This window comes from Ammodytes marinus (genome assembly GCF_949987685.1).
Source record: "Ammodytes marinus genome assembly, chromosome: 4".
Lineage (NCBI taxonomy): Eukaryota > Metazoa > Chordata > Actinopteri > Uranoscopiformes > Ammodytidae > Ammodytes > Ammodytes marinus.
In genome coordinates this window covers 26,193,741-26,220,927 of record NC_137233.1, presented here as the reverse complement: position 1 = coordinate 26,220,927, position 27,187 = coordinate 26,193,741, and the positions used below count along the sequence as shown (strand labels likewise).

At 41.6% G+C, this 27,187-nt stretch overlaps 1 protein-coding gene across 1 annotated transcript; it reads right to left on the bottom strand.

Moving 5' to 3' along the window:
- Nucleotides 1-1,506: 1,506 nt before the first annotated feature.
- On the bottom strand, nucleotides 1,507-26,969 carry ell2 (elongation factor for RNA polymerase II 2; the record flags this gene model as incomplete). The annotated part of the gene is made up of 12 exons (XM_080025943.1): nucleotides 1,507-4,304; nucleotides 4,397-4,441; nucleotides 8,255-8,426; nucleotides 10,364-10,436; nucleotides 14,465-15,203; nucleotides 15,301-15,373; nucleotides 15,744-15,868; nucleotides 16,242-16,501; nucleotides 20,007-20,170; nucleotides 20,289-20,413; nucleotides 21,213-21,263; nucleotides 26,796-26,969. The coding sequence occupies 12 exons, from the start codon at nucleotides 26,967-26,969 to the stop codon at nucleotides 4,188-4,190; spliced, it is 2,118 nt and encodes a 705-aa protein (XP_079882069.1). The 3' UTR covers nucleotides 1,507-4,187.
- Between the last annotated feature and the right edge of the window lie 218 nt (nucleotides 26,970-27,187).

Genomic DNA, 27,187 nt, shown 5'->3' with positions numbered 1-27,187 from the left:
TCACTCATGGTCTCGCATACACGCCAGAGTGACAGATGGGTGAATGTTTATGCGCCTACAATGGCGGAGCAGGTAAAAATCCTTCCCAATGTCTGTTTTGATGGTTTTTATCATGTTTTATCACACTTACTTATCTGAGATGGTGCTAGATAACTCGCTGTTTGAAGACCGCAGTGCATTAATGTGGTGGCGTGGGGACGAGGGAGGGAACTGCTAACTGCAGTCAATGACAGGAAGTTAGCTAAACTGACCATTCCGCTGACTGAACCTTTAAGTATTTTAGACTTTAAGGGGTAAAGTGAGATATTCGACTTAATATACCACGATTACTATGTGTGTGTGGGTTTTACCTTATATGGTTTTACATGAACCATGAATTGTAGATACAATGCATACAGAAGGCGTCTTCTGCACTCAAAGTGTGTGGTCATTTGATTAAACAATAGCTCGTGAGCACACCATGAGCTAAAGTAATGTATTGGACACAGGGTCACTCTGTAATGCAGGGCCACAATATAATTAAAAAAACAAAAATTAATTACATTGACAAAACCAATTTTCTAGTGGTAAATGTCTGTCCCTGGGGCCAAAGTTAATGTTTTTGATGCAGCTCAGGTAAGCAACAAATATATTACTGTGCCAGTGTGCCCAATAATGTCACATTCATTTTTTCTATGTTTTGCATCATCAGTAGGTGTTAACGCACACATCCTAGACAACTTTATCATCTGCTGCTGTATGTCACACATCATTCAACTGACCCCTCACTGGAGAGGACAAGACGGTTTCTTTAGAAATGTCAGGTTTAGTAATGAACAGCGTAATCACGACCACAGATGTGTTGTGAAGGTTAGGGAAACACCAGTCACCTGAGACCAGTCTTTCCAGTTTCTCTCAACTATGACGGGAATTTACAAGAAACCTGCAGGTAGCTGTTTGCTCAGCTTTCCCCCTTTTTAATTTTTTTTTTATACTTTAAACTAGGTTGTGTTTCTTGTTTTTAATCAATCTTAGATCATTTGGATTTTTTTTGTATTTATTTCAATCCTCATTGAACCATGGAAAGCCCTTTCTATGTTTTTAGAGAAGTTTGTGCTGTATAAATAAAACGTTTATATATTTACAATACATTTTTGTGTTCAGATCCAGCTGTGACTATTATAAACCAGATTGTTTGATTAGTTGGAAATGTATCCAAAATTCAAACAGGTCAAAATGGAAGTCAAACAAAACATTTACCAGTGAATGTTTAAAGCAAAATAAGTGTAATGTGTTAATAAGGGTTAATATTCTGCAACACAAAGTGCTCTGCCCAAAGTGTCATGAACTATTAATGGAGCCAAATGAGAATCTAAATTTTGTAATGTAATGTTCATCAAAATGTAAGAACCTTGAAAAGAGCCACTATTCAGTCATAACAAAAAACCTGAAAGCCAACATGTTGTGGCCACACAACGTCAACGGAGACCAAATAAGGACATACAACAAAAGACAATTTCCAGGTAAAACTAAGTTGATTTTTATTGAAATGTCTTGTACATTTTCAGCTGGGCAGGATCAGATTTCACACTTGATTTTCAGTGGTTTTTCGTATCTAAATGCTGCCAGGACAACTTTTTCACTTCCTCATTAAGACTATTGATCAACTTTCCATCGTTCCTCCCACCAAAATGAGCCAAATAATGCTAATAATTTGCATGAAATCGGACCCAATTTAAGTAAATCTTTCAGTGATGAAGACATTTTTGAAGGCGATGGAGGAATAGTTCACAAGTGTCAGAAAACACCGTAACGCTGCACGTGATTTATTGGAGGTGCTCTTCGTGGCCCTCTTAAATCTGGGGAATGACCAGTTCGAAGGGAAAACGAGAACGAAAAGCAACAATAAAAGACTGACCCTGTAGCCCACAGCCGTAGTAAGTGTATATCTCCAGTATATATAACTCTTGTGGGGTCGATTTTTATCTGCTGTGGTGACGTGTCAGAGATACAAGTGCTGATTTTCTGTCCAAAATAAGTTGACACATGAAAGTTAAACCAGGTTTGTGAATATCATAAGTTGATTGTGACAGCTGAACCAAACAGCCAGTCTGCTGCAGAGACTGACCATTTGACAGAACGCCACAACCAAAATATAGGTGAAATAAAACTGGCCAATATTTACTTAAATCTCCATTTCTGGGTGGAAAAACACAGCTACATTTCTTCCAATGAAAGGACACAGACTTACATGTCCAAAGTAGCTGAATGTGTGTCAGACGAGACATTTGAGAAGGGGCGGAACACTGCATAGGTGTCATCACCTTTCAATTGTTGATCTCTAGATGGGGCACAGTGACTCAGTTCCTCTGCACATCACCAAATGTAATGTTTTTCAGTTTTTTTTTTTTTTACTTATTTTTTTCTTCATTGAATGAGACATTTAATTCAGTTTTACCATCTTCTTAAATTAGGTCCCAGTCAGAAATCTTACTCCATGGGTGCTGTACCAGAAAAGTATTTAATTTTTGGCAAACATTCTAACACAGTTTTGTAAACAAAATTTCCCTTGTTGAAATAAAGACTTTTCATCGAAGCCATTCATCCAGCCATCGAACCAAATCAGTACCAATGTTGGGGAGAAAAAAAAATCTATTGTGAAATTGTGAATCTTTCACTGCTCTGCAGAACTCAAACTGAGAATCAAATACATTTGACATGGTAACACAGATTTGTTCTCTGGTGGATGACACGTTTTTTGCTCCTTTCTAAAAACAGAAACACAGAATGTTTGCCGCTGGAGGAAGCTGAAGAGGTGGGAGCAGTCCTTCCAGGGTCTAGAGATGAAGCACTCTGGAAAACAAGGATCGTCTACATCTCTTCAATTAAGATCAGGTACTTGTTACTCCAGCCAGGTTGATCCTGAGTGCTCTGGCTGGTCAAACACTATAGCAGCTTTTTTTGTTTGTTTGTCGGTTTTTCCATGTTTCTCACTATTTTCTCCACATTTCTATTTTTTTCCTTTCACTCCACATAATGCACAACCATACAAACACACACACACACACACAATTTGTAACACTCCGTGACATTCCTTCTCTCTTCCAACACTCCGACATGCACGCTCTCTTTCACTCACACACACACACACACACACACACACACACAACCTGTTTCCAGGCAGTTATAGTTCCTTTGTGTAGCCTGTGGACCCTAAGGGTCGGCCCAACTCGACGTTACAGAGTGTAAACACCTTAAGGCACCCATAATGCACCGTGAACTCTAAACACTGTTGGTGCAAGAGTAATGCCCCCTATTGAGGGGGGGATCATACTCCTTTAGTTACCCCACCCTTACCAACCCCATGTCGCCATAACAACTAAATTTACAATCCATGCACACATACTGTTGTTGCTTTTCAGTCAGCTGAATGGATTTCTCCTGCCTGTTTCAATTCCTTGCTCTTCTGCCTCAAACAGCAAAGACAGCAATGTGCTGCAGGAAGCTTTATCCAGTACAGTTATTGTGAAGAGCGAGGAAAGGTGGCAGGAGAGACATCTTTGCTAAATGAGATGACATAATGGATCTTGCGTGCAAAATTGCTTCACAAAGTCAAAAAACACATAAGGCCCGCGGTAATTTTTTTGCATTGTTTTCCAACAAAAGTTTTAACAATATATCATCTGTGGACTCTTCTCTTGCACTACGAGTCCCAAAATAAATAGATCTCCCTCTTTTTTTTTTCTTAACTTAAATACACGTTAATATTTTCTCTGATGCTCAAAAATACTTTTTTTTTGTTCTTTTTTTTGCCTGAAGATAAAGTCCTTCAAAAGGTTAGACGAGTTTAAGTATTTCCCAAACCCCTTCACACATGCAGGCAGCCCCTCCCACTAGTTCAGTGGTATGAAATTCCACAGGAGCTCTTTAAGAAAATAAAAAGAAAGAAAAAGACGGGGGTAAAGTCAAAGTGAGATTTTCAAGATTGCAGGCAACAATGAAGCCAGTGGAATCAAAAAGGTCAGAAAATAAAGGAAGGAATGAAGAAGGATGATGGGGTAAAGGAAAAGGGAAGGAAGGGAGGTGATGGGGGGCTGTTGTGGAGGCAGTAACTGAAGGGGTGTTAAATAACAGCCAGTCGGACACCCCTTCCTAGTTCGACACTCCGTTCTCAATACTGATTAGTGAGGATGTTGTGTGCTGTGCTCTCAGCACCAGGCCGTGGCTCTGCGCTGGTCATAATCAGCTATTAGCCGCTTGATGTGGGCCAGCTTGTTGTGCAGGTACTCGCAGCGCTGTTTCTCCACGTGGTAGTTAGGGCTGCGCTGTAAAAAAATAAATAAATAAAATGATCAGACTCCAATAGAAAAACAAAACAAAACATCCTTCTAAGACAAAAGTCTATTTAACTACTTACTTGTTTCATTTTCTTGTACTCTTTCAAGACCTCTTCTTGCACCTTCTGTAAAAATGTATAAAAAGATCACTTTTAAAAACACAAATAAATAACCATACCGCACATTCACTAACTTGTTGAACCAGTGTGGGTAAAATGTGAATGAAAACTTTAAAGTACTATGTGGTAACATGGCTCAATAGAGGCACCATGAACACAGGCTTTAAATATCTGATGATATGAAACACTTAACACCTGATTCTAGTGGAGCGCCACAATTTTGCATGTGCTAAGATTGAAAATTCAAATTAGGGCTGGGCGATATGGGCTAAAATCAATATCTCGATATTTTTTTTACTATATCTCGATACATATCTCGATATATTTCAAATCTCCTCTAGAGCACATCCTAAATGCTCAATTTAATTTATTTTTTGCATAACATCACACTAGTAATATGATTTAAATAGTCCCTGCAAAATGTGTCTGCACTAACAATGCATTAGGCTAGATGAAACAACATCTTGTTTATATTCTTTAGTGCTTTCTATTGGAACAATTTGAAACTTGCACATGGCAAAGAGTTTGCACATTGTATTGATTATTCCACATCCTTCCACTCCCATACAATGGATCCAGCATTATTTTATTTGGAAACAGTTTTTTCCATCTTCTGTTAATCTGTAAACTGAGAAAACTAATTATGACTCATTACAACCACTCACTAATTGTTTATCACCACTAACCCCCTGAAGATAGCAGCCACACTTTAAATGCAGAACAGGTTTTGCTCCATAATAGTAGTCTATGTGTATACAAGGCTCTGACATTTATAATGGTTACTGTCGCTTTAAGAGCAGTTGCTCCCAGTCTATAGTGTATAAGTTAAGTTTAGTTTTCTGCCTGTTAATCCGAGAGAGATTCATGCGAGCGTAAACAGCAGGTGGCTCATCGTCCCTCTGTTACCTGCCTTATTGTTTGTTTAATTCTCCTGTATTGAGTTCATGAGAATAAAACTGGAAGACAATCAGAGGATTTAAATAAATACGGCTGAGAATAATATAGTCTAAAGAAAGCAAAGTCTCATCATCATTCCTTGCATTCTAACCGATGCACCATTCCTGGATGCTATTCATACCTATTGATCTAGCCCTCCTGCATTATCACTAAAACACTATGTTTTATTTTATAAAAATACTCACAAATGTAGCCTACTTAACATAGACTTTTAGTTAATAAACGGTGTGCACCTCCCTTGGTGCTGACATGGACATATTGTAAGAGGCTGCCCGTAATAAATGTGATGCCGTGGTTGTGTGACGTTGGACCAAAAACTCTCCGTGAAGTCGGAGTAATCCGCCCCCGGCGCTCGTTCGCCTTCCTCTCATAAGGACCAGGCTCTGTACATCGGCCGCTTATGCTGTCAAGCGCCCGCCTCCCCCGTTCTTTCGCATGTGTAGCCACTAGCCTTCCTCTCATAAGGACCAGGGCAGGCTGTGCTGTGTACAGCGGCCACTAATGCTGTCATGTGCGCCCGCCTCCCCCAGTCGTTCGCCTGTGTGCTTTTTCTCATAAGCATGGACCTACAAAAAAGGTCCATGAACGACGGCCACCATCGCCGTCATGTGCGCCCCCTCCACCCGCTCGGTCGGCTGTCATAAGAACACAAGAGCTCTCGTCTTTTTTTCTCCCCCTCTCGTTGTTTTCACATGGCAACAAAAGTAACAGTAACACACACAGGGCGCACTGCAGACTACGTCACAGATGCGCGCCCAGGAGACTCTGGTTGGGAGGGGGGAGTGAGTGAGTTGCCAATGCATGTGAGTCTGTGAGGCAGAGAGCCACAGGAAAGAGCGAGAGAAGCGAACACTAGCGAGTTTGCCGGTGGCGGCGGCAAAAAAAAAAAAAACACATTATGTGCCAATTTGTATTCGATGGTCGCGATAGGGTCATTTTATACATCCCCTGGAGAACATCTCGCGATACATCGCATATATTCGATATATCGCCCAGCCCTAATTCAAATGTGTCATTAAATTCTGTCAAGGCCAACTACAACACATGTTAATATCACTACTAAATACTACTGTCTGTATCGTGTATTATCCACTTTAACCCATTGATGACGCGATGCCACATTGGCTCTCCTGCCTGATGCTGCGTCGTGCAGCATTATTACTTTATCTAATTTTCATGGCATTCCCAGCATAGAATACACTGCCATTGGTTCAAATACACATGACGTGGGTTTTGTTGATTTTTTTAAGACCACGTGACCACCCAAAAGTTGTGTGGTTTGCCGAAAATCATGTCAATCAAAAAAATAAAAAATAAAAAAATAAAACAAAATAATTAAAAAAATACGCCAGCTATGTCGGCGACAGAACAGTTAGTGGCGTTTGGTGCGCAGAATCAAGGTCTACTATAGACTACTGACGAAAATCACACAACACATTGCATCTATTTATTAACAATATTTAATAATTTTCTAATTCATCTAATTTTGACGATTTTTAGAAATATTTGCTGGTTTGTAAGCGCTAAGGGAGCATGTTTAAATAAAACCTGTGAACCTTAACTTTTAAATGTATTTTATTTCATGTTTCTATGTGCTACACAAGCTTAGATATTAAGGTTTTGGTAGACTTGACAATTCGTACTATTTTTTCAGAAAACCCTCAGGCATTAAGGACATGCATCCTAGATTGCCATAGTCATCAATGGGTTAAAGACTCAGTTTTACTCTCTCTGTAAGACCTGTGATTGACAATGCACAATTAATATAAATAGTGCAGTGCCTGTTCAGGACTTGCCTGTGACACTGCTTGTATTTTGATTAAGTTGGTTAAGGTAGCACTGCACTTTCATCTTTTGTAGACCACTCCAAGCAACCGGTACTGACACAGCTCAGTAGCTGGCTTGACCGAATTTGAACTCTTTTCCAGATACTCCGATCCAATAGATCTCTATATAAGAAACTGGCATTAGGGGTGTAAATCGCTGCTTTCATCACGATACGATATTAAATCGATTCATTAGACAACGATATAATATTTGGCGATATCTAAAATCTGCTGCGATACAATTTCGATTCGATTCAGGGGCCTGCGATCGATATGAGACGATATTATATGCCCATTTAACACAAGATGGCCTATCTCGTTATCTAACAATACATGTTGATAATAGAATAGCCTTCTTAATTGTTTGTATAATTTTAATCCATTGTATGCATTCTGAACACTAAAGATCTTGAAATTAACAGGATAAACAACAAATTTAAGCTGCTACCTCGGCTATTTCCCTCTTTTTGATGACATTTTATTTAATGTCAAGGGGACTTCCTTATAAAATACCTCTATCTATGTAAAATACAGCTAAAAAATATTAGCTTGAATTATTTGATTGAAAGATGAATATCTTTCATAAGCTTAATATCATTCATAAGATTAATATCTTTCATAAGATTAATATATTTCATAAGATTAATATATTTCAATCTCTTACTATTATTCATATCTTAAGGTGTAGTGGCAGTAAACAATGCTTGGAGTGACATTTGAGTAGTTTTGGGCCGTGTAGGGATTCAGGGCACAGGACTGAATTGGTCGATTCCTCGCTAGCTTATCTCATTAGCCTAATAGAGCTATCCTCTTTAGCTGAGGCTGCGGTGGCTTGTAAATTCACCCCGGGGAGAGGGTGACCGCCCCGGGGAGCGCAGGAGCTTCTCACCGCTGAGAGAGCAGCCGAGCCGCGCATTCTTGGAACTTTACACTGCGAGCCGGGCAGCGCTGTGCTGGACAGCCCGCGGGGATAACAGCCGAATGCCCCGCTAGCTCAGCTGCTAACCCCGCGAGCCTGTCGATTTCCATGTATTACCTGGTATTCTTTGGTGCCAGGTGCCAGTTTCCGGCACTGGTTATCCAGCTGGGTGAAGCGGCGGGTGATGTTCTCCACGCGGGCGTGTAGCAGGCGATACTCATCATACTCTGCATTGAAGTCATCCTTGTAGTTTTGTCGCTGGTCAATGGACAGCAATGGCGTGTACTTCCTGTAAACACAAGAAAGGAAGTTTAACTGAATTATTATTTTTTAATAAATGATAATTTCATTGATCATTAAAGCAGCTACGAGTAACATTTAAATATCTTTTAAACAGCCTCATGTTTCCTCTGATAATCATAAATGACCTTTAACAGCAAACAAGACCATCAGTGCAAAGAAAGACGTTTTATATAGTTTTTATTACTGCGTTTGGTCTGGTCGCTCACCCAGTCCGATTTTCGGTTCGCGCGTGCAGGCTCTTTGGTCACATATCCATATTGGTCGCAGTGCATATTGGTCGCAGTCGCATATTTCAGTGTGGCGCAACAACGCGATTTGAGAAGCCTATCCCTCCAGGTGAGGGAAGGGGAGCGGGAGCCTTGTTTGAGACAGTTATTTGCCGTCATAATGACTGATAACGGGGCTGAACCATCAAAGAAAAAAAAGAAAATGCAATGAAGAAAAGCTAGAAGGGAGAGTGGTAGACGAGCGGGAGGGCGTTGCCAAGCAACGTATACACAATTTCACGGGAGCGAACTAGACTGCAGTGTTTACTCCTAAATGATGCTGTGTCACTAAACACTCTCAAGGAGCCGAAAAGTGCCCTCACACTTTCAACACACGTACATGCACTATATTGCTTCCTGATCATTTGAATCTCGCACGCCCGGCACAAGCTAGAAAACAACTTCACGACAGCTGGCGTTGTAAAAATACTACCGCTTTTGTCCAAAGGGGCCGCCAATGGACAAATTTACTTCTTTTTCTACATGTATGATTCTCTATGATGTAAAGTGTCTTTGAATGACATCCAAAAAAGCACCATATAAATTCTATCAATTATTATTATTATTAACTGTCAAGCGATGACCAATGCCTCTGCTATTGGTTGCAAGGGGAACTGTCAGTGCTGCTGCTGCTGTAAAAAGGCTATAGCATTAATGCTATTCAATTAGGCTACCTCCAGGGCAGCAATACATTTCACACATGATTGCTAAAAAAAAGAAAAGAAAAAAAAAATGCAAAAAAAAAAGGCCGATGCCGATAATTCCGAAATATGTAAATAATAAATCGGTCGGGCCCTAGTGGAAAGTGCAAAATAGTCCAAGTACAGCGATGAAAGAGGACTGCCAGACTGCACAAATTAAGGCCAGGACACACCGGCCCGATGATCGGCCATCGGACATGGTCGGAGAGTCTGGAAGGGGCGCGGACACAAATCTGTTTGGTGTGTTCGGTGACGTCTGCCGTCGTAGATGTCGTCGGGCTTCTTTTCAGCCGATTCAACATCGGCGGTTCAGTCGGCGTCGAGCAGTCTTTCAGTCAGAGCAATTTGATTGGTGAAGCGCTAGCGAATCAGTGAAGCCCGGAAGTGAGGCGGATAGCACAAACAGCCGACAACAGTATCGCATCGCAATTGTTTTAATTTGTTTGTTTGTTTCGTTCAGCGAGTACTCACATGCATCAACCCTTCTTGACTGCTCGACACTCTCTGCTAAAAATGGTTCTCTTTATGGTCCATAGATATAAATACATATATTTATGTGTATGGTCTAGAGAGCTGTCCCATCATTTCCGGCTTCCGTATTTTTTTGGGCCACAATACAGATTAGCGCCGCCTGCTGTTATAGAGACATTAAGTCCCGCGTAAGCGCAGAGCGTACAGAAAGTCAGTAGTCGGCTCGGTGTGTTCTTGGCACTTTTTGGGCCGCAACGGGCAGACTGGAGCTTCCTGAATGGGCAGACTCCATTTTCGGGCGATGGTCTGTAGTCGGTCATGGTCTTTCAACACACTTGTGTTTATTTCTGCATTTCCTGTTTCTTAATTATTTCAGCTCCTTGCTGTTCCCTGTGTCCTGTTTAATGTGAAGTCAAATGTTTCTGTGAACTGACAGACCTGAAGGGAAATAACTTCCAAGCAGTGGACAAAGCAAGGTTACTCACACTACATAGTCAGGCATCTCAATTGTAGAGGAGAATTCACTGGATTGGATTGGCTTCTCTTTATCCAAAGAGTCTGATGAAAGAAAGAGAGTGGAAAAATGTTAATACTGCACTGATAATCCATAGATAGCACACAACTTCAACACTCCTACAGGGGTGGACCACAGCATTTAGCAGCATGGATAACAAAGCCAAACATACAAAATAAAAAAATGCAGTTTAATTTGTTTGAAAGTATCATAAGTGAGCTTTTTAAAGTTATAGGTAAAATTGTGAGATTGAGAAAAAATTATCTTTTGGTGTTTTGCCCTTTGATTCTTTTGTTTTTTCAAGAGGATTGTATCTACAATAGTTTTGATAGTCTGCTATATTTGCCAAATATGTAAATACATTTAACACACCTGTACTGAAAATACATTTAAAAAGAGCTCCTGTGAATAAGCAGTTAGTAAACTTAGAATTAGCATAATCTTGAGAAGGGCTGCCTGCAACACAGACTAAAGGAAGCGGAGTCTCTCACCACACAACCACAGCATTTACATAATCAAGTAAAGCAGAACTAAAGTACAGAGTGAAGAGGAGCTCAGATCAATGCTTCAGCATGTTCACAGAACATCTAGCACATCAGCGTAATCAACAATCAAACTGGATGTGAGTGAGTGGGCTGTAAGAGATAAACATTGAAACATGTTGAACAACAATCCAAAGTCTGAAAGATAAACTGAATCGAATCTGGGGCATATCAGTCACAAGACAAGACAATGTTGCTAGAATGAGCGACTCTGCCCGCATGCACACGAAAAGTTGTCAATGAGTTATTTAAGTCAGAGTCAACCTGGATTGATATGCACTTTGCCGTTGTTGTTAAATCTCAAATACATGTTTGACTTTGAAAATATTAAAGTGCTTCCGTTAGCTTATCCTCAGATGTCTTTGTGGAACTTATTCTTGGAATATTCATGGTGAGGATAACGAATTGAGCTCTGAAGAGGCAAGAGCAAGTTTGAGTTTACATTATCGGGATAAAAGCAAGCATTTTCATATCCAACAGAGGGCAAAAAAAACTGACTCAGCCTGAAATTATAGCCATTTTAAGTTATTTTGGCTAACACGAGCAAACAATTACCTATTGTATTAGACAGAGCAATATTATATCATCCCATAGGCCTTTTTCACAGCAGACACGTGAACTTTTTATAGTAGGAATAGGACAGGTGTTACTAAAAATTAGTGCTGTCAGTTTAACGCGTTATTAACGGCGTTAACGCAAACCCATTTTAACGGCGTCAATTTTTTATCGCGCGATTAACGCTCGTCATGGCCTAGGAACGTTGTGGTTTTTTCACATGCTGTTGTATCAACTAGTAATGTTAGAACAACTGAAACACCACAAACTATACATATGGCTCGCATTTAAGTTACTGTCAATTCAAATGGAACATGTCCTACAGCGTAATTTCACATTAAAATCATTTAACTGGCAAAACGTCAAGTCAATTCTGACTTATTTTGAAGCAGAAACCGGAACCTAGCACTTCCTAGCTCAGCTGCGCCACCTTCACTAGTATCATCTTCCGTGTGTGCCTCTGAGACTACGCGGAAAAGAACAGAAAAGAAAGCCTGTCATTTGCAAAAGTCCTACTTATAACCCTGCGCGCACAACAAAACCTCCATGAATGTTAGTGGCAGCCGACAGTCATTCATTTTCACTTTAATTTTCACTACGAAGGGCGACTGAAACCTCGGCTGCAGCAGCGCCATGGCAACCACCTGCACGCAGGCATAGTGTGTCCACTCCACACAGTCTGAAATAAGGCGTTAATGAAAGACTCCCAAAACATTTAGGCCTACAACAACCAGTTTAATTTAGCCTTAATACTAATTTGTTTTATATACCCTATGTTGTTTTATGGTTTGCTTTTTAAATAAAAAAAGAAGTTCCAATTACGTTTGTGAATGCTGTTCTAGGGGTGGGGGGAGGGGGGTCTATAGCCTATTGTTATTTGCACCCAATTGCAAATTATGATATTTTAGAAGAAATACACTGAATTACACCATTCAGTGTATTTCTTCTAAAATATCATAATTAGAATGGGTCTTCAACAGCTTTCCTCTGTCTGCTAATGGATGGGCATGTGGCGTACAGTGCCTGTTGTCTGCCGTCAGGGAAATGTGTGGGCTCTTAAATTAAACAATTACCTACATGAGGATAAAATGCTCCCTGGAACTGCTGCCAATTCTCTATCGGGCTTGACAAAATGAACAATGTAATTTCTATTTAATGTAGTTAATTCAATTCAGTGTTACTGTAAAATATAATTTAGATGAATACCGCTTTAAAAAGATGTGACCTCAGCTATAACACCACTCACTGTTTAAGTATTCAACACAATAAATCACGTATTAATCTCTTTTTATCCAAAACCTTTCTGAAAACATCTGTTCAAAAACCCCCCCATCAGATTCCTCTCATGACATCATAAAGGCCTCCACACACACATCCTACCTCTACTGCGCGTCTACCTCGCGTCTGCGTCTGACTTTTTGTCACTGACCGTGTAATCAACCTAGAGCAGGCACACATCCAACCTCAGACGCACTGCTGATGCGCGTCGGAGGCACGTCTGCAGCGACGCTCCCCTTTACCTCAGGAGGCTCGCCTATTTTTTTCTGAGAGCCGCGCGTCTCTTTCGGGCCTCTCTGCTTTAACTGATAGAGAAATACTCTGCTGAGAGTCATATTGACTTCATACCGGCAGCTTTCGCTGTAGTTTCAACATTTCCTGGTGTGTCCCTTTCAAAATAAAACTTCCAACAAGCGAAAATGTGTCAAAAAAAAAAAAAAAGGCAATGGGGCGCACGGATTACTGTCCAGACTCAATATTAGACTCAATATAAAATCATATGCATCATAAATGACACGAAAGAACTTCATTTTTAATGGGAATTATCTATGAAAACTAGGGCTGTCAAATTAACGCGTTAATTTCGATGAAATAATCGCAGAAAAATTAACGCGATTAAAAAAAATTAACGCAGATTAATCGCACTTCTATAATGCCCTTTGACCCGGTGCAAAAGTGGTGCGCAGCTGCACCTGTAGCTTGCATACACAGCCCGCACGGGTGAATGGGAGAAAAGTAACGAGAGACGCAGGGGAACGGGCGGGGCCGAGGGCTCTATGGACAGTTTATGGGATGCGTCGGGAAAATAAGCATGAAGGTAGGAAGACATCTTACTTTATTCTCCGCAGTGTCTGTGCATTATTGATTTAGTGGGTGCAACAATGTAGGTTCAAAAGTATCTCTCAATTTTCCTCTGTGTCTCAATTTTGTTTGCTAGCTGTCTCGCCTCCCGCGTAAACGGACACCCGCCCTGTGTGTGTGTGTGTGTGTCAATATTTTTGCCTAGGCTACGACGATGGTGAATGAATCGGCATAGGCATCTGTGGCAGTGCAGCGCTGTCTGTTGTGGAGACAGAAGTTACGAGAGACCGAGAAAGAGAGAAACAAACTGTAGCAGGCTATACAGCTGTTTATAAACAGGTATAAAAGTGTCATAAAAATATGCGATTAATTTAGATACTGTAATTAATTAGATTAATTTTTTAATCGCTTGACAGCCCTAATGAAAACTCTACGTAGAAAGATAGGGCTTTTAGAAGCAGCGCTGCAGCAGCAGCAGCTGCTGAGACGTTCCATGTGTGCCCGAGAAAAGTCCGAGACGCAGCAGTAAGGTAAGGCGACGCGCTCCAGAGGTAGACGCAGGATGTGTGCAGAGGCCGTAAGGTAAGAATCCACCCAACTCATTACCAACCTCACTTAACACTACCTCCACCTGTGATAAGAACACTCCCATCATACCCCTTAATCTAACTGGGTGGACTGTGCCTCCACATGGGGACCTGGCCAATCAGAGCAGACTGGGCTTTGTGGAATGCAGGGCTTAAAGAGACAGGCTCTAAAACGGAGCATTTCAGACAGAAGGTGAACAGAGGAGATTCACCAATGCCACTATGAGTGATATTAAATTTTTTCAAGTAGAAACCAAAATCACAATTTTGAACTTGAAAATGTTACCTTTTAGTAAGCAAGAAACACACCTTGATCTTTGTGAGGATTCTTGTCGATAACTTCTCTACTCTCTTCCTCAACAATGCACCTCTTTTTGGCTTTACGTGTCTCAGTCTGCTCGGTGACACTGGAGGGTCTTCTGCTGCCTCTTTCCGTCCGTTTCCCTTTGCCCTTTTCACGATCCTTCTCTTTGTGCTTCTTGGATTTCTTTTTAGACTTCTTGTCTGTAGTAGTAGTAGTAGTAGTAGTAGTAGTCGTAGTAGTACTGCTGGACAAGGGAGGGCTGGTGATGACAGTGGAGGTAACTGTGAGTGAGGTGCAAGGTGGAGGAGGAGGAAGAGGAGGAGGGGGGCTGGGGGAGGCAGCCGGTCTGGGGACGGGGACAGGGGGTCGATAGCGCTCCTGTGGGGTCCTATCAGGGGGAACGGGACTGGGGGAAGGGTCTCTGCAGGAGGAGCTCTGGTCCATAGGCAGGTCCTGGGTGCCGCAGCCCTCCGGCGTGCTGGGGGAGTTAGAGTTGGAGGCCGGGCTGGGCTGCTGGTGAGAGGGCGCTGGGGGGTGGGACGGGACGGGGAGATGGCTGGGAGGGCCAGAGGCAACGTGGGAGGGCAGGGACGAGCGCTTAGAGCTGGGGCTGCCCTCGTCCTCGCGGCGGTCAGTGGTGCTGGAGGATGAAGAGGTGGCGGCTGAGCCTCGGTTGCTGAGGTGGGAGATGCGGGCTTTCTTGGGGGCCAAAGGATCGATGAAGTCAGAGTCCGCCGGGCGCTTCTGGAAGACAAAAAAGCACCCAAGGAATTTTAGCCAAGAGATTGCATAGTTGGCTGTAGGGTCATGTATGTGTGTTAGTGTGTGCTGTCTCAGATACCTGGGGGGATGTGGGTATGCTGTCTTTGGGAGGACTGCTTGATGAAGGGGTCTCAATAGGAAGACCCAATTTTCTGTAAAACAAAAAAGGGAAAAGGGGTGAAAAGTGGGGAATGGAGGAACAGAAAAAGATAAGGGCATTATAGGGTCCTGAGCTCATCATTACAGTAGCACCGGGTGAGGAAATCATACTTTTATTAAAACAGTTGGTTGCAAATTGCCTTACACTTACAGCTCCTGCAGTACACAGGAAGTCCTTATTATCAGTCATCTATCATTTATTTTCAACAGACAGCAGCCACAGCTTTACATGTGCCAACATCATGCAGCTAAGAAGCTGCAAACTAGCAAACATGTATTAATACAATTAATATTAGTGATATTGCTAATAATTCATGTAATAATGTGTTATCAAAGTCAAAAGTCAAAGGGTAATTTCTGTACCGAGCTATGATCCGGTCAACCTGGGACTTGTCATCCTCAGAGTAGCCAGGCCATTCTCTCTGCACATCACGATACATAAAGTCCTTCAATGAGTATGTGTTGTCTTTGGGGTTCAGGTTCGCCACCTGTTTCATACACACAAAAACACAGTGAAAGAATGAGCAGCATGCAACATATACAGAAACTTCACATTTCCTGTCCACACATCTGGGGATGCAAATAATGTGTAACGATTAAGCTTGTTTCTTGTCAGAGTGATTGAAGCATTTATTCTGTAAACCGGATTTCCTCAGGCAGACTTATGTGTCTTTATGTTTAAGAAGGGTAAGAGGATATTTGGGATCAAACTACACACTTGAAGTACAAGGGTCTTAGTGAGAAATACCTAAATATCAGTTTTCTATAAAAAAAAAAGTTATCATTGCTGGATTATACTGGAGGAAGGGTCACTTTGAGTCATACATTTGTTTTTAACACAAAACAATTACATCACAGTACCTGTTGCAGGGTGGTCCCCAATGAGCTGCGGTCCTTCTGGTTGATACCGTCCCGCTGCAAACGGGCTAGCACCTCCAGCTTCTTGTAGCACTTTAGCGCCAGCAGGTGGATGATGCGATCACGGAACGTCCGCTGGGACACAGGGTTATTGGAAAGGCACTTACGAATAGTGTTGGCTGGGTTGATTGGTGTGGAGCGCTTGCGCTCGGGGACCACATCATGGCCTGATAGTGCCGGCTTACGCATATGAACTTGCTTTCCTAGAGAAAGGAGGCAATGAAAATATTAGAAGTCTCTTGATCTCTGTAGGGAAGTTCCTCATCATACACTTTTTGTTGTCACAATTTGCGGAACTACAACCCTCTTTGCAATATGTTTCAAAGGGACACACTGCACCACAACACAACATGCTGGTAAAGAAGCTGATGAACCAGGGCCGTTTTAAATATAGAGTGTCTATGAAACATGGCCAGAATATGTGTTAATAAGTTGAAAATGAGTTGAGCTTAAAATGTATTTCAAATTACCCTTGGTTAACCCGACCTAAAGTTTACACAAGGTGAAAACATGAGTGGTGCCACATATGTAAATTTAAGACTAAGCCAAGAAGGTCTCAATCGTGCAGAGGTTAATACAAAATACCACAAGAAAAGAGGCCAGCACTAAATTACACTGTGGTACATGAAGGAGTCTAGATGAGTAGAACCCAAGACACCTCTTCTCTGTGTTGCTAAGCTGTGTGCATAGTAGGGCTGCCAGCACATTTCCTTATACTGCTTTAGGGCCATTATGAAATTGTAAAGCTTTTTAAAGAGATTAAGGTGAGAGAGGAAGAGAAAGGAAAAAACCTCTTTCCTTGTCAAAAAGCAGACAAGGAGCCATTGGGGGAGGTGCAAGCTCACACACTTTGTGTTGGCTCTCATGCCAATGGCATATTGCCGCAGGTGAAAAGCTTATGTAACAAAGTTTTCAATATCTCAATAGTGATTCTGTACAAAGAGAACTTATACACCACATGTGTCAGGTATTCTCAAATTATATTTTATTAAGTTGAACAGTTTTCGAGTCCATATTTACAATGTTAAGCAACTCTTACCAGTGTATCGACTTATGAGTGTAACCTATCGGCTCCGCTGCTGTGTTAACGCCGACAGGCCAACATTAAATGCAACTGAATTTAAAATGACAAGGTTTAGGCAGCTCTCATTAAAAGATGCAACTTACAGACTGTTACCTAAAATTAACAGCCTGTGAAAACAAGACGCTAAAGGGCTTTTTTGCATTAGTTAATAGGGGGCTCACTCCAAACCAGCTGCTACAAGTTCCTGTCCAACCACTTTTTTCTGCTGCTCCTCTCGTTTCCCAGTTTCTTTCCGGGCCAATGTATGCAAATGTATCCCCGGGGGCCACAAAAACATACCTACAGAGGTTTTAAGTTGCATCGAAATGGTGTGGACTGGGCTAGACTTTGATTCTAGCTTAATCAAGGACATCTTTGACACTAGCTCAGACCTTAAAAAAACAGGGCTGTCTTGTCATTAGATGGAGTATAGAATAATTTTTATATTATTTTGACAGGGTTCTAGTTTCATTTAGGAAATAAACGCTTGATAAATGTATTTTCATAATTATGTCAAAGATATCATATAAGCTATTAAGGAGTCGGACATTAATAAAGAAGGATATATGGAGACACCCGTCCCCTGTCTCTACATTAGGATCTGTTGAGATTTTCTTTCTGCTTTAGTGCACATACAAATAAAAGGACATTTCAGTTTCATTTCGCCACTAGATATTATCAATGCTTACATGCATGTGAATTAATCGTGACCACAGCAGAATGAGAACAACTGAAACACACAACCTTTTTTATATATAGTTCCAGACTTTTACATAATTAGGTTCCGTTAGTTGTCTTAGTGGAGCTCTTCAACAGGGATTAAATGAGGTATAATAAAATATTCAACACACACCAATAACAATGTACAACATATACACCGGACTTCAGTCCATTTATGAAGCTACATTAGAGAAGTGTTTACTTTACATTCACATACTAGTATGACTAAAACTCGCACTTATCTCCACTATGCATAAAGGGTTATGTTAAAGCTCCCATATTATACACTTTTCGGTACTATTATACACCATATTATATGGTCTTAGTGGTCCCTAATACATTTTTCTTTAATTGTTTGCTGAAAAAAACTTTCAGATAATTTATTGTACTATGCTGATGTTCAGATAATCTCACAATGGCCTATTTTTTAAAAAGAGCTGCAAATATAGCCTCGTAAATATACAATCTTTGAGCTCCCTCCGCCCCCTGTCCGGAAGCGAAGCCAGATACGCCTCGCCCTCTGTCTGTCGGGGCCGTGGACCAATAAGAAATAGGGGTGTGGGCTGCACAGTGGAAGCTTCTGGCTTTCCAGTTTGTGAGGTCAGAAACGAGGAGAATTCTGACTGGAGTATATTGGGGGGAGGGGTGGGGGTTTAAGAAAGGGGGAGAGTGAGAAAAGGAGAGATTGTTATTTTTTTAAATATTTTGGCAGTCTCTAGGCACACCGTGGACCCATGGATATGTTAGAACACATTTAAAAAGTGCATTTAGCATAATATGTGACCTTTAAGGCGACCACTCATAGTGCTTAATAGCATTTAGATACACATTTTAAAGAACCAGGCAAAAATCAAACCAGCCACAGGAGAGAAATAAAATAATTGAAACACATTTTGGTTATTGCTTTTGAATGTGGGTAAAACAACCTTTGAAGCAATGAATCTGGGCAAATACTGACAATAACTAAATTTTTATTGACACCCTATAATTTCAACCTCTTGTAAATGAACAATATCCTATTAACTTAATTGTTTAACACATGTGTTCCTAGCAGGGATTATCAGTGACCATCAAACTATTTTGCTTCCAGTTTTGCTCTGTGGTTTGTTTGACCGTTGGTCGTCAAAACATTTCCATATGATAAGAGACTGACTGACAATACTCTTCCAAGAGGTTTTACACTGTATGGCATTGCCATTTATTTAATCTTAACGATATTCAAGCTGGTTTGAAACCAAAAAAACCCTGTTGTACAATCATGTATTTTCCTGCAGCTCATCTATGCCTTGATTCTGTATTTGTTATATAGGTGGGAGTTTCAACAAGTTTCTGCCAAAACTAAAAAAAAACTGTTGGTTAAATAAAATAAGGAAGGAAGGCTGGAAAGGGGAAAAAACACACTCTTGGGACTAGACATTACATTTCAACACCAAGTTCTTTTGACGCACATCACTTGCCCTACCTGCTCCGAGTTGGATTTGACATTTGACTATGTCCAGAGAGAGTGAAATTAGATTATCAAAAGATTAGTTTTTCTGCTCAACTGGATCAACTCAAATCCAGCCAGGCGCAGGGTGGCGCAGTGGACAGGAAACTGGTCAAAATGGGCCCTTATTTTAGACTCACAAGCAGAACTTAGAATGTGTGTACTGTGACAATCACCATGGCAGGCCATGAGTCAACAAAACAGAAATAGCTTCACCTGCCACCTATGGCCCTTATCAGTTTGATTGCTAATCTGGAAAAGACAGACGGCAAAATGGCTTAGTCAGTGGCAATAGAGGTGTTGAATGGGAGTCAGCTTTCACCTATTCAATCTCTCCAAAAGGGGCCCGAGTTTGAAAAGAGGAGAGTTGTGGATGGGATGTAAAGCAATGTTGGTGTCCGGGGGAATCCAAAAAGTGATAGTTTAGCGAGGGCCTTACCTCTGTACTGGCCCCCGGGCTTGATGACTTTGGTCCCGCGTTCACGTGTGTCCTCTGCGGCCTGGGTCATTCGTTCCCGTGTCACCTGGTAGGAGTCATTTGTGGCGCACACTGTGACCTTGTCCTGTACTGTGGCCAACAAAGCCATGTGTGAGGCCCCTGAGCTGCAGACAAAGAGGAAGTATGAGAGGAACTATGAGGCTATGAGCCATTACCTTCTAGCAATGTGTACGGTATATAAGACAGTAACAGTTGAGTCAGCTGACTGGTGATCGTCATTACCTCGACACATACTGATGGATGCAATCAAAGCTTCCCTGAGGGTTGTCCTTGCCCACATTAGACAGGTAGAAATCAAAATTGTGGAAGGTGTCAGAGGAGGAATCAGTCTTAGGAATTTTAATGCGCTGGAAAAAACAAAGAAAAAAAATTGCACACCAAAATTGAGAATAACACAACGGATAGTATCTATTTACATCTGAGTGTGAGCGGAGATACTTGTAAAGTGCTGTGGGATAAATCCTCCAATACAAGTGGTTAATTTTTCATTATACAACTGTCATATACTATTCCAAAAAATGTGGCAAAACTCCTTCAAATCTTGCATGGGCTTTTCTCCTTACAGTACAGAGGTTGTGTCTGCTTCTAAGCTAAAGGCTTTGATGTGAACAACATGCGAGCTACCAAAGAAAGAAAGTCTATGAGGTCTCAGCAGCTAAGGGAACGCGGCATGTCAGTCATGGGCATTGTGGACAACAAGCCACACACAAAACTGTGTAGACTTCAAAAGAGGCTGATATTAATTTGTGCCTCTCTGAAATGATAAATGATTAATGTATAATCTAAATCATTAAATAAATAAACAACTGATGCACTTGAACTCATGCTATAGAGAGCCAATACTGGTGACATAGATAAGTGTAAACTGAGCAGTCCTTGAGTAGATGATTATCAGAAACAATCAGTGTTTTACTGGTTGTAAATAATGAGTACAACTAAAACAAAAAGACAAAAAAAATGACAAATAATGAGCAATGATTTAATTTCTTTATTATTATTATTATTATTATTATTATTATTATTATTATTATTATTATTATTATTATTATTATTATTGGCACCCTTCCCCATCTGGAATTCACAACATGAGATGCGATCATTGGTGTGACTGTGACCCATATATTATGGCAGAAGAAATGTTCTTACCCCTTGGAGTCCCTTGAATTGTATTGATGGCCGCAAAGAAGGTGGTACATTCTGAAAGTGATGAGAACCGACAGTTAAACACCTACCAACACTTTGTAAATGTAAAAGATTATTGGACGAGCAATAATAGTTAGGCATTAGGGCTGCATGATATATCGAAAAATGTATCGTTATCGTGAATGTTGATATTGCGGTATACGTATCCCGAAGACTGCTTGAAAAGCAATAAATGGTAGCCTAGTCTATGTGCCATGCACTCACGTTCTGCATGTCAATACATTTGACAGGGCTCTAGACAAACTTTTTCACTAGTAGCACTAGTGCGACCTACTTTCTCAGACAGTCGCACCATATCGCACATGCAACCATTTTGATGGCAGTCTAGGACCCTGTTTGACCAATCAGATGAAGCCCTACTGCTCTAGATGCCCACCTCACATTAAGACGGCAATAGTGGCGGAGGTGGAAAGGTGCATGAATGTGAAAATATAGCGCCTGGATGACATGTTAGCCAGCTGGGATTTACATGAAGACCAGCAAGTGGTTAGCCTATCACCACAGAAAATGATGCCAACGTCGTAAAGGCCAACAAACTCAACAACTGGGTCAGACTAAACTGATCTGCTTTGTTGCGCCTGACCTAAGGGTAATGATATGCATAGGCTACTTACTGTCTGTGGTCTATGTTGGCAGTGAACTCAAAGCTGAAAGACCTTAACACTGTATATTTAAGTATTTGTTAAATTATCGCAAGTGATATCGCAATATTCAACAATGTTTTCACATATGGCCAATTTTTACCCGATATCATGCAGCCCTCCTAGTTATACCAAATACGCTATTACAGATTGAGAAAATACTGCTGTATAGCATTTCACTATAGTGCTAACCAAAGCTGACTGATCCCACACATGCCTTACATCTTCGGTTTAAAGTTGCACTTAAACATAATATAAAGGCTACATTCACAAGACTGCTGTGAATGTAGCCAAGAGAAAACTAGGCAATAATGTGTACATGATGCAAAAGAGAATACCAAATCATTTCAAAAAGACAATGTCTATTTTTCATGCAGCTGTTAATATATAAACATTGTTGTATAGAATGGTAAAAATAAAAATGCCCATCACAATTTTCTATATCCCAATGTGATGTACTCAAATGACCTTTTTTTGTCTGACCCTGCTAAAAACTAAAAGCCATTTTGAAGTGGTTTAAAATCACATAAAAACGAAAAAGCAGCACATCCTTTCATTTAAGTGGCTTGAGCTTGGGAATGTATGTTGTTGTTTAAGAACTGAGTCGATATCTTTTTTTGTTGATCGTGTGGAACTAGTGGACTGGCACATGCAGCAGAAAGCACTGGTGACTGTCAGCCAGACTTGATGACGTTCCATTTGCAGCTAGCAATCTACATCATTAAATCTACAGAGAAGCCACGTTAGTCAACTACATTTGTATCGTTTCTCTTTTTAAAGTGGTAAGAGTTAGGTGGTAGGTAAAATTGTTGACTTTTATCGGAACACAAGCAGGGGAACTTGGACAATACTCTAATAATGAAGGTATTTTTAAGAAGTTATTTCTGTAGTCTCTTTGTGTAGGTTTGCAGGTTTGTGTTGGTGGCTGCTCTGGTGCAGTCATGGACATATAAAGAAATGGACACCGGATTGAAACACGGCGCTCATTCATTCCTATGAAAGCTGCTTATTGGCGCAGGGAAGCCACAAGGAAGTATTAATGCGGAAATACCATGCGGTCCAGAAGCATGACGTAGCGGCATTATGGACCTATCAAGAAAGAGGGCGGCAAGCGTAGCCATGACGTAGAGGACTGGTAGCGGATGTAGAATCATTCTCGTTCTGTAGCATCCGTAGCATCTAGCATTGTAAGCTAAAGGTTTAAGCAAGCACAGTTGTATTGCTTACCGACCATGGTCGTATAAGTCACTAACCCCCCGATGATTCGCTATATGTGATCTTTGAATTACACTCCGTTTTTGTAAAGTAATACAGTGGTGAACAAGTTCTAAACGGAGATTCCTCCAGCCATCTAAACCAAACTAGTGGACTAGCGCTGTTCTGATAGCGTGCGTTACATCTTTATAGGTCCTACAAATCCCTCTGTGACTCAAAGTGTTAAAAAGTCACCATAATGCCTAAAAACTATCAACGTCCTTCATGTTAAGTAAAGAGAAAACCTCAGACACAAGAAGTTAATGGAGCCGTGCACTGAGCATGGACCTATAAAGAAAGAACTGAGCCCTCTCGGAGACCGGGCCGAAAACAGAAACATTTGTTTCACTACGATTTGGAGCAATTTGATTGGTGGAGGGCTAGCGAATCAGTGAAGCCCGGAAGTGAGGCGGGTAGCACAAACAGCTAACAACAGCTAGCCATCGTTTTAATGTGTTTGTTCGTTTCGTTTTGCGAGTACTCACATGCATCAACCCTTGTTGACTGCTCGACACCATGCTCGACACTCTCTGCTAAAAATTGTGCTCTTATGATCCATAAATATAAATACGTATTTCTATCTATGTTTATGCTCTAGAGAGCTGTCCCATCATTTCCGGCTTTCGTATTTTTTCGGGCCACAATAAAGATTAGCGCCGCCTGCTGTTGTGGAGAAAAACGTACGGAAAATAAGCAGTCGTCTCGGTGTGTTAAATGGCCGCGACGGAAAGACTGGAGCTTCCTGAAACGGCGACTCCAGTTTTTGGGTAGTCGGAACGTGTCGGACTGGTGTGTCCTGGCCTTTAAGCCAACAGGAAAACCAGTTGGGTAGATAATAAAGTTTGAAAAATGTTCCGTCAACTGGTTTTAGTGGAATTTGCATTTTATCAACACTGGCTTCTTTACATTCCTGTACATTGAAATATGTTGCTATTGCTAACTGACCACATGTAACAATAAGCAAATGACTAAAGGCCAGGACACACCGGCCCGATAATCGCCGTCGTAGAGTCGGGAGGGGGCGGGGACACGAGTCTGTTTGGTGTGTGCCGTGAAATCGGTCGTCGGGCTTCTTCAATCGGCGGCGGGCAGTCTTTCAGTTGGAGCAATTTGATTTGTGGAGGGCTAGCGAATCAGTGAAGCCCGGAAATGAGGCGGGTAGCACAAACAGCTAACAACAGTTAGCCATCGTTTTAATGTGTTTGTTTGTTTCGTTCAGCGAGTACTCACATGCATCAACCCTTGTTGACTGCTCGACACCATGCTCAACACTCTCTGCTAAAAATGTTGCTCTTTATGTTCCATAAATATAAATACGTATTTCTATCTATGTTTATGGTCTAGAGAGTTGTCCCATCATTTCCGGCTTACGTATTTTTTCGGGCCACAATACAGATTAGCGCCGCCTGCTGTTATGGAGATATTGCGTCCCGCGCAAGCGCAGAGCGTACGGAAAGTTTTCGGCCGCGACGGGAAGACTGGAGCTCCCTGAATCGGCAGTCTCCATTTTCGGGTAGTCGGACTGGTGTGTCCTGGCCTTAAGGATAAAATGTGTACTGGAAGAACCATGTCATGGCTGTAAAAGCTAAGCTACTCCAAGCCACTGACTGACTCCCTCCCCCACTATACACACACTCACATACACCAACCAATCCCCACACACACACACACACACACACACACACACACACACACACACACACACACACACACACACACACACACACACACACACACACACACACACACACACACACACACACACACACACACACACACACACACACACACACACACACACACACAGTTCTGATCACATTTCACATCACCACAGAAAGACAAAGATAGCCAGCTTCCATAGTTCGATGACTGGTTGAGCTGCAACACACATTACTGAGAGGGAGAGAGAGAAACAAAAAGCAGGCAGTTTGGGCTGCTCAGTCAGCAAGAGATGGCAGGCTGCCGTTCAATGCAGCGCACAGACCAACATTACCACATCCAATAAGGTTGTAGCATGGGCCGTCACACAAAAGAATTCATTCAACTTGGTGACGACTCCATTTGCCAGTTGTCAGAAATGGACTAAAAGCATACTAATTTAGTTGTGCTATTTATCTTTTATCTGTATGACATGGGGATGCCAGTGAGCGAAAGTATCATATACAAGGGTGTGAGTAGTGTATGGCACACAGATACACACCATATGCCCTAAAAAGCAGTGCCAGAGAGAGACCACTGAACACCACAGCCCCATCATGCTAAGCTACAGTACATGGGCCCTGTGCGCAGACCTGGGCCCAGTCAGTGCCTTATGCAATGGCGTTGCTCTTGGCAGAGTATCCCTCAGGTAACTTGGCCTCAGGCCTCTGCAACCCAAGACTGTAGAGGTCTCTCCAGATTAGTTCACCAGAGTAGCACCTCAACAAGATTACTCCATTTGCACAGTTCAAGATTAACAAGTTATATTTAATCTGCACAGTTATGCAGTACCCTATTAGCCCTATTAGCAACTCCGTTTCGAAAGCTTCTCAGTGACTGCTGGTGTTCTACTCAGGGTGGGATAAAAAGTATTTTGATACATTTTATTTTGAACAAAATGTCCAAGATAGAAACGTAAGTTATCGAAATGATAAAATTAAAGGTTTTGTTGCTTTCTTAAACTATATCTGTAATTGCTGGGCCTACTCTTCTTATGCAGTACTGCAGTGAGTAATGGTATGCAAAATATTTTCTGCAATTTGGGAAACAGGCCAGGGAATACATATTGGCTCATGACCATAGACTGTAGCCTATATAAGCTCATGACATGTAAACCTTTGAGGCACTTGCACGTATAAGTTACATCCTGTGGATAGGCCTACAGTGTGTGCTCTACAGTGTGTGCTCGTTGGACCGCAAAATTTTTTGATCAAGTAGGCTAAGTTAAATGTCTATAAAGGGCTGAGCTTCATATCCACGCCAGGTTGTGCTGTTACGTTTGCTAACTGGCTAAAACTTGTAACCATATGGGAACCTGAGCAGCCAACGACGACGTGCCTGCATCGACACGGTTAACTTGTTATCAAGTTACATTTTGCCCTAATTTACCCCTACATTTCCACCCTGCCCGCAAACGCAACACTATCGAGTGAAAGTTCATGCTAGTTAACTAAGCCTTTACTTCAAGCATTTAGCTTGAAAAGCATGTCTGTTGACGAGTGTTTTCGTATATATGAATTTTAAATGCTTTCCTAATTTGGTCAAAGTAACGTATGTTTGGCAAGAGAGAGAGAGAAAAAAATGGACTTGGCTGGCCGACGCAGAACAGGGGCTTCAGACAGCTACAGCTAACCTAGGCTAATTACTGTCTAACTTTACCAAGAGCTTTCCTGGGTTTAATAACATTTGTCAGTTCGTAAAACATGGTCAGAGCGTGAGGCCAAGGACTCATTTATATTCTCCGGATGAAAGTTTTTATTGACACAATATAAATATGACCACAAACCAAGTGAGAATGTCGCCCTGTCAACAGCTTAGCTAACTTCGTAGCATTAGCTGTGCGTGGCAGTGCAGCTTCCCAGCTGAGACGAGCCGTGTCAGCCCGACAGTCCCGACTCTTTTTTTACCTGAAATAAAAGGCCGTTTCACTCACCTTACACGTCTGGTGGCTCTCTATCGCTTTCAGTGCTGTCTCGGTCAATTTGACGTGCAATACGGTGACTCTGTCGGCGCTCTGTTGGCCACAATTTAATCCGTACCTCCCATCCTCGGAGAGCGCAGCCATCTTTACCAGCCCTCCACCATCGTCCCTTTGAGGCTGGAGCATATAGCAGCCCAGGCTCCCTGTGCTCAGCCTGGCTCGGGGAGGGACTACAGCTGCTGCCTGGAGGGCTCGCAGTAGTGGATTGGTCCTGACTTGCTGTCTTGTTGTGTGTATTTCACTTTCCAACCACAGTGAACTTTACAGTGTAACACCATAGCATATAATATTGTGCTTTAGAAAATTAAGTGTAGGCCTACAATGAGTTTTTCCTCATACAATTG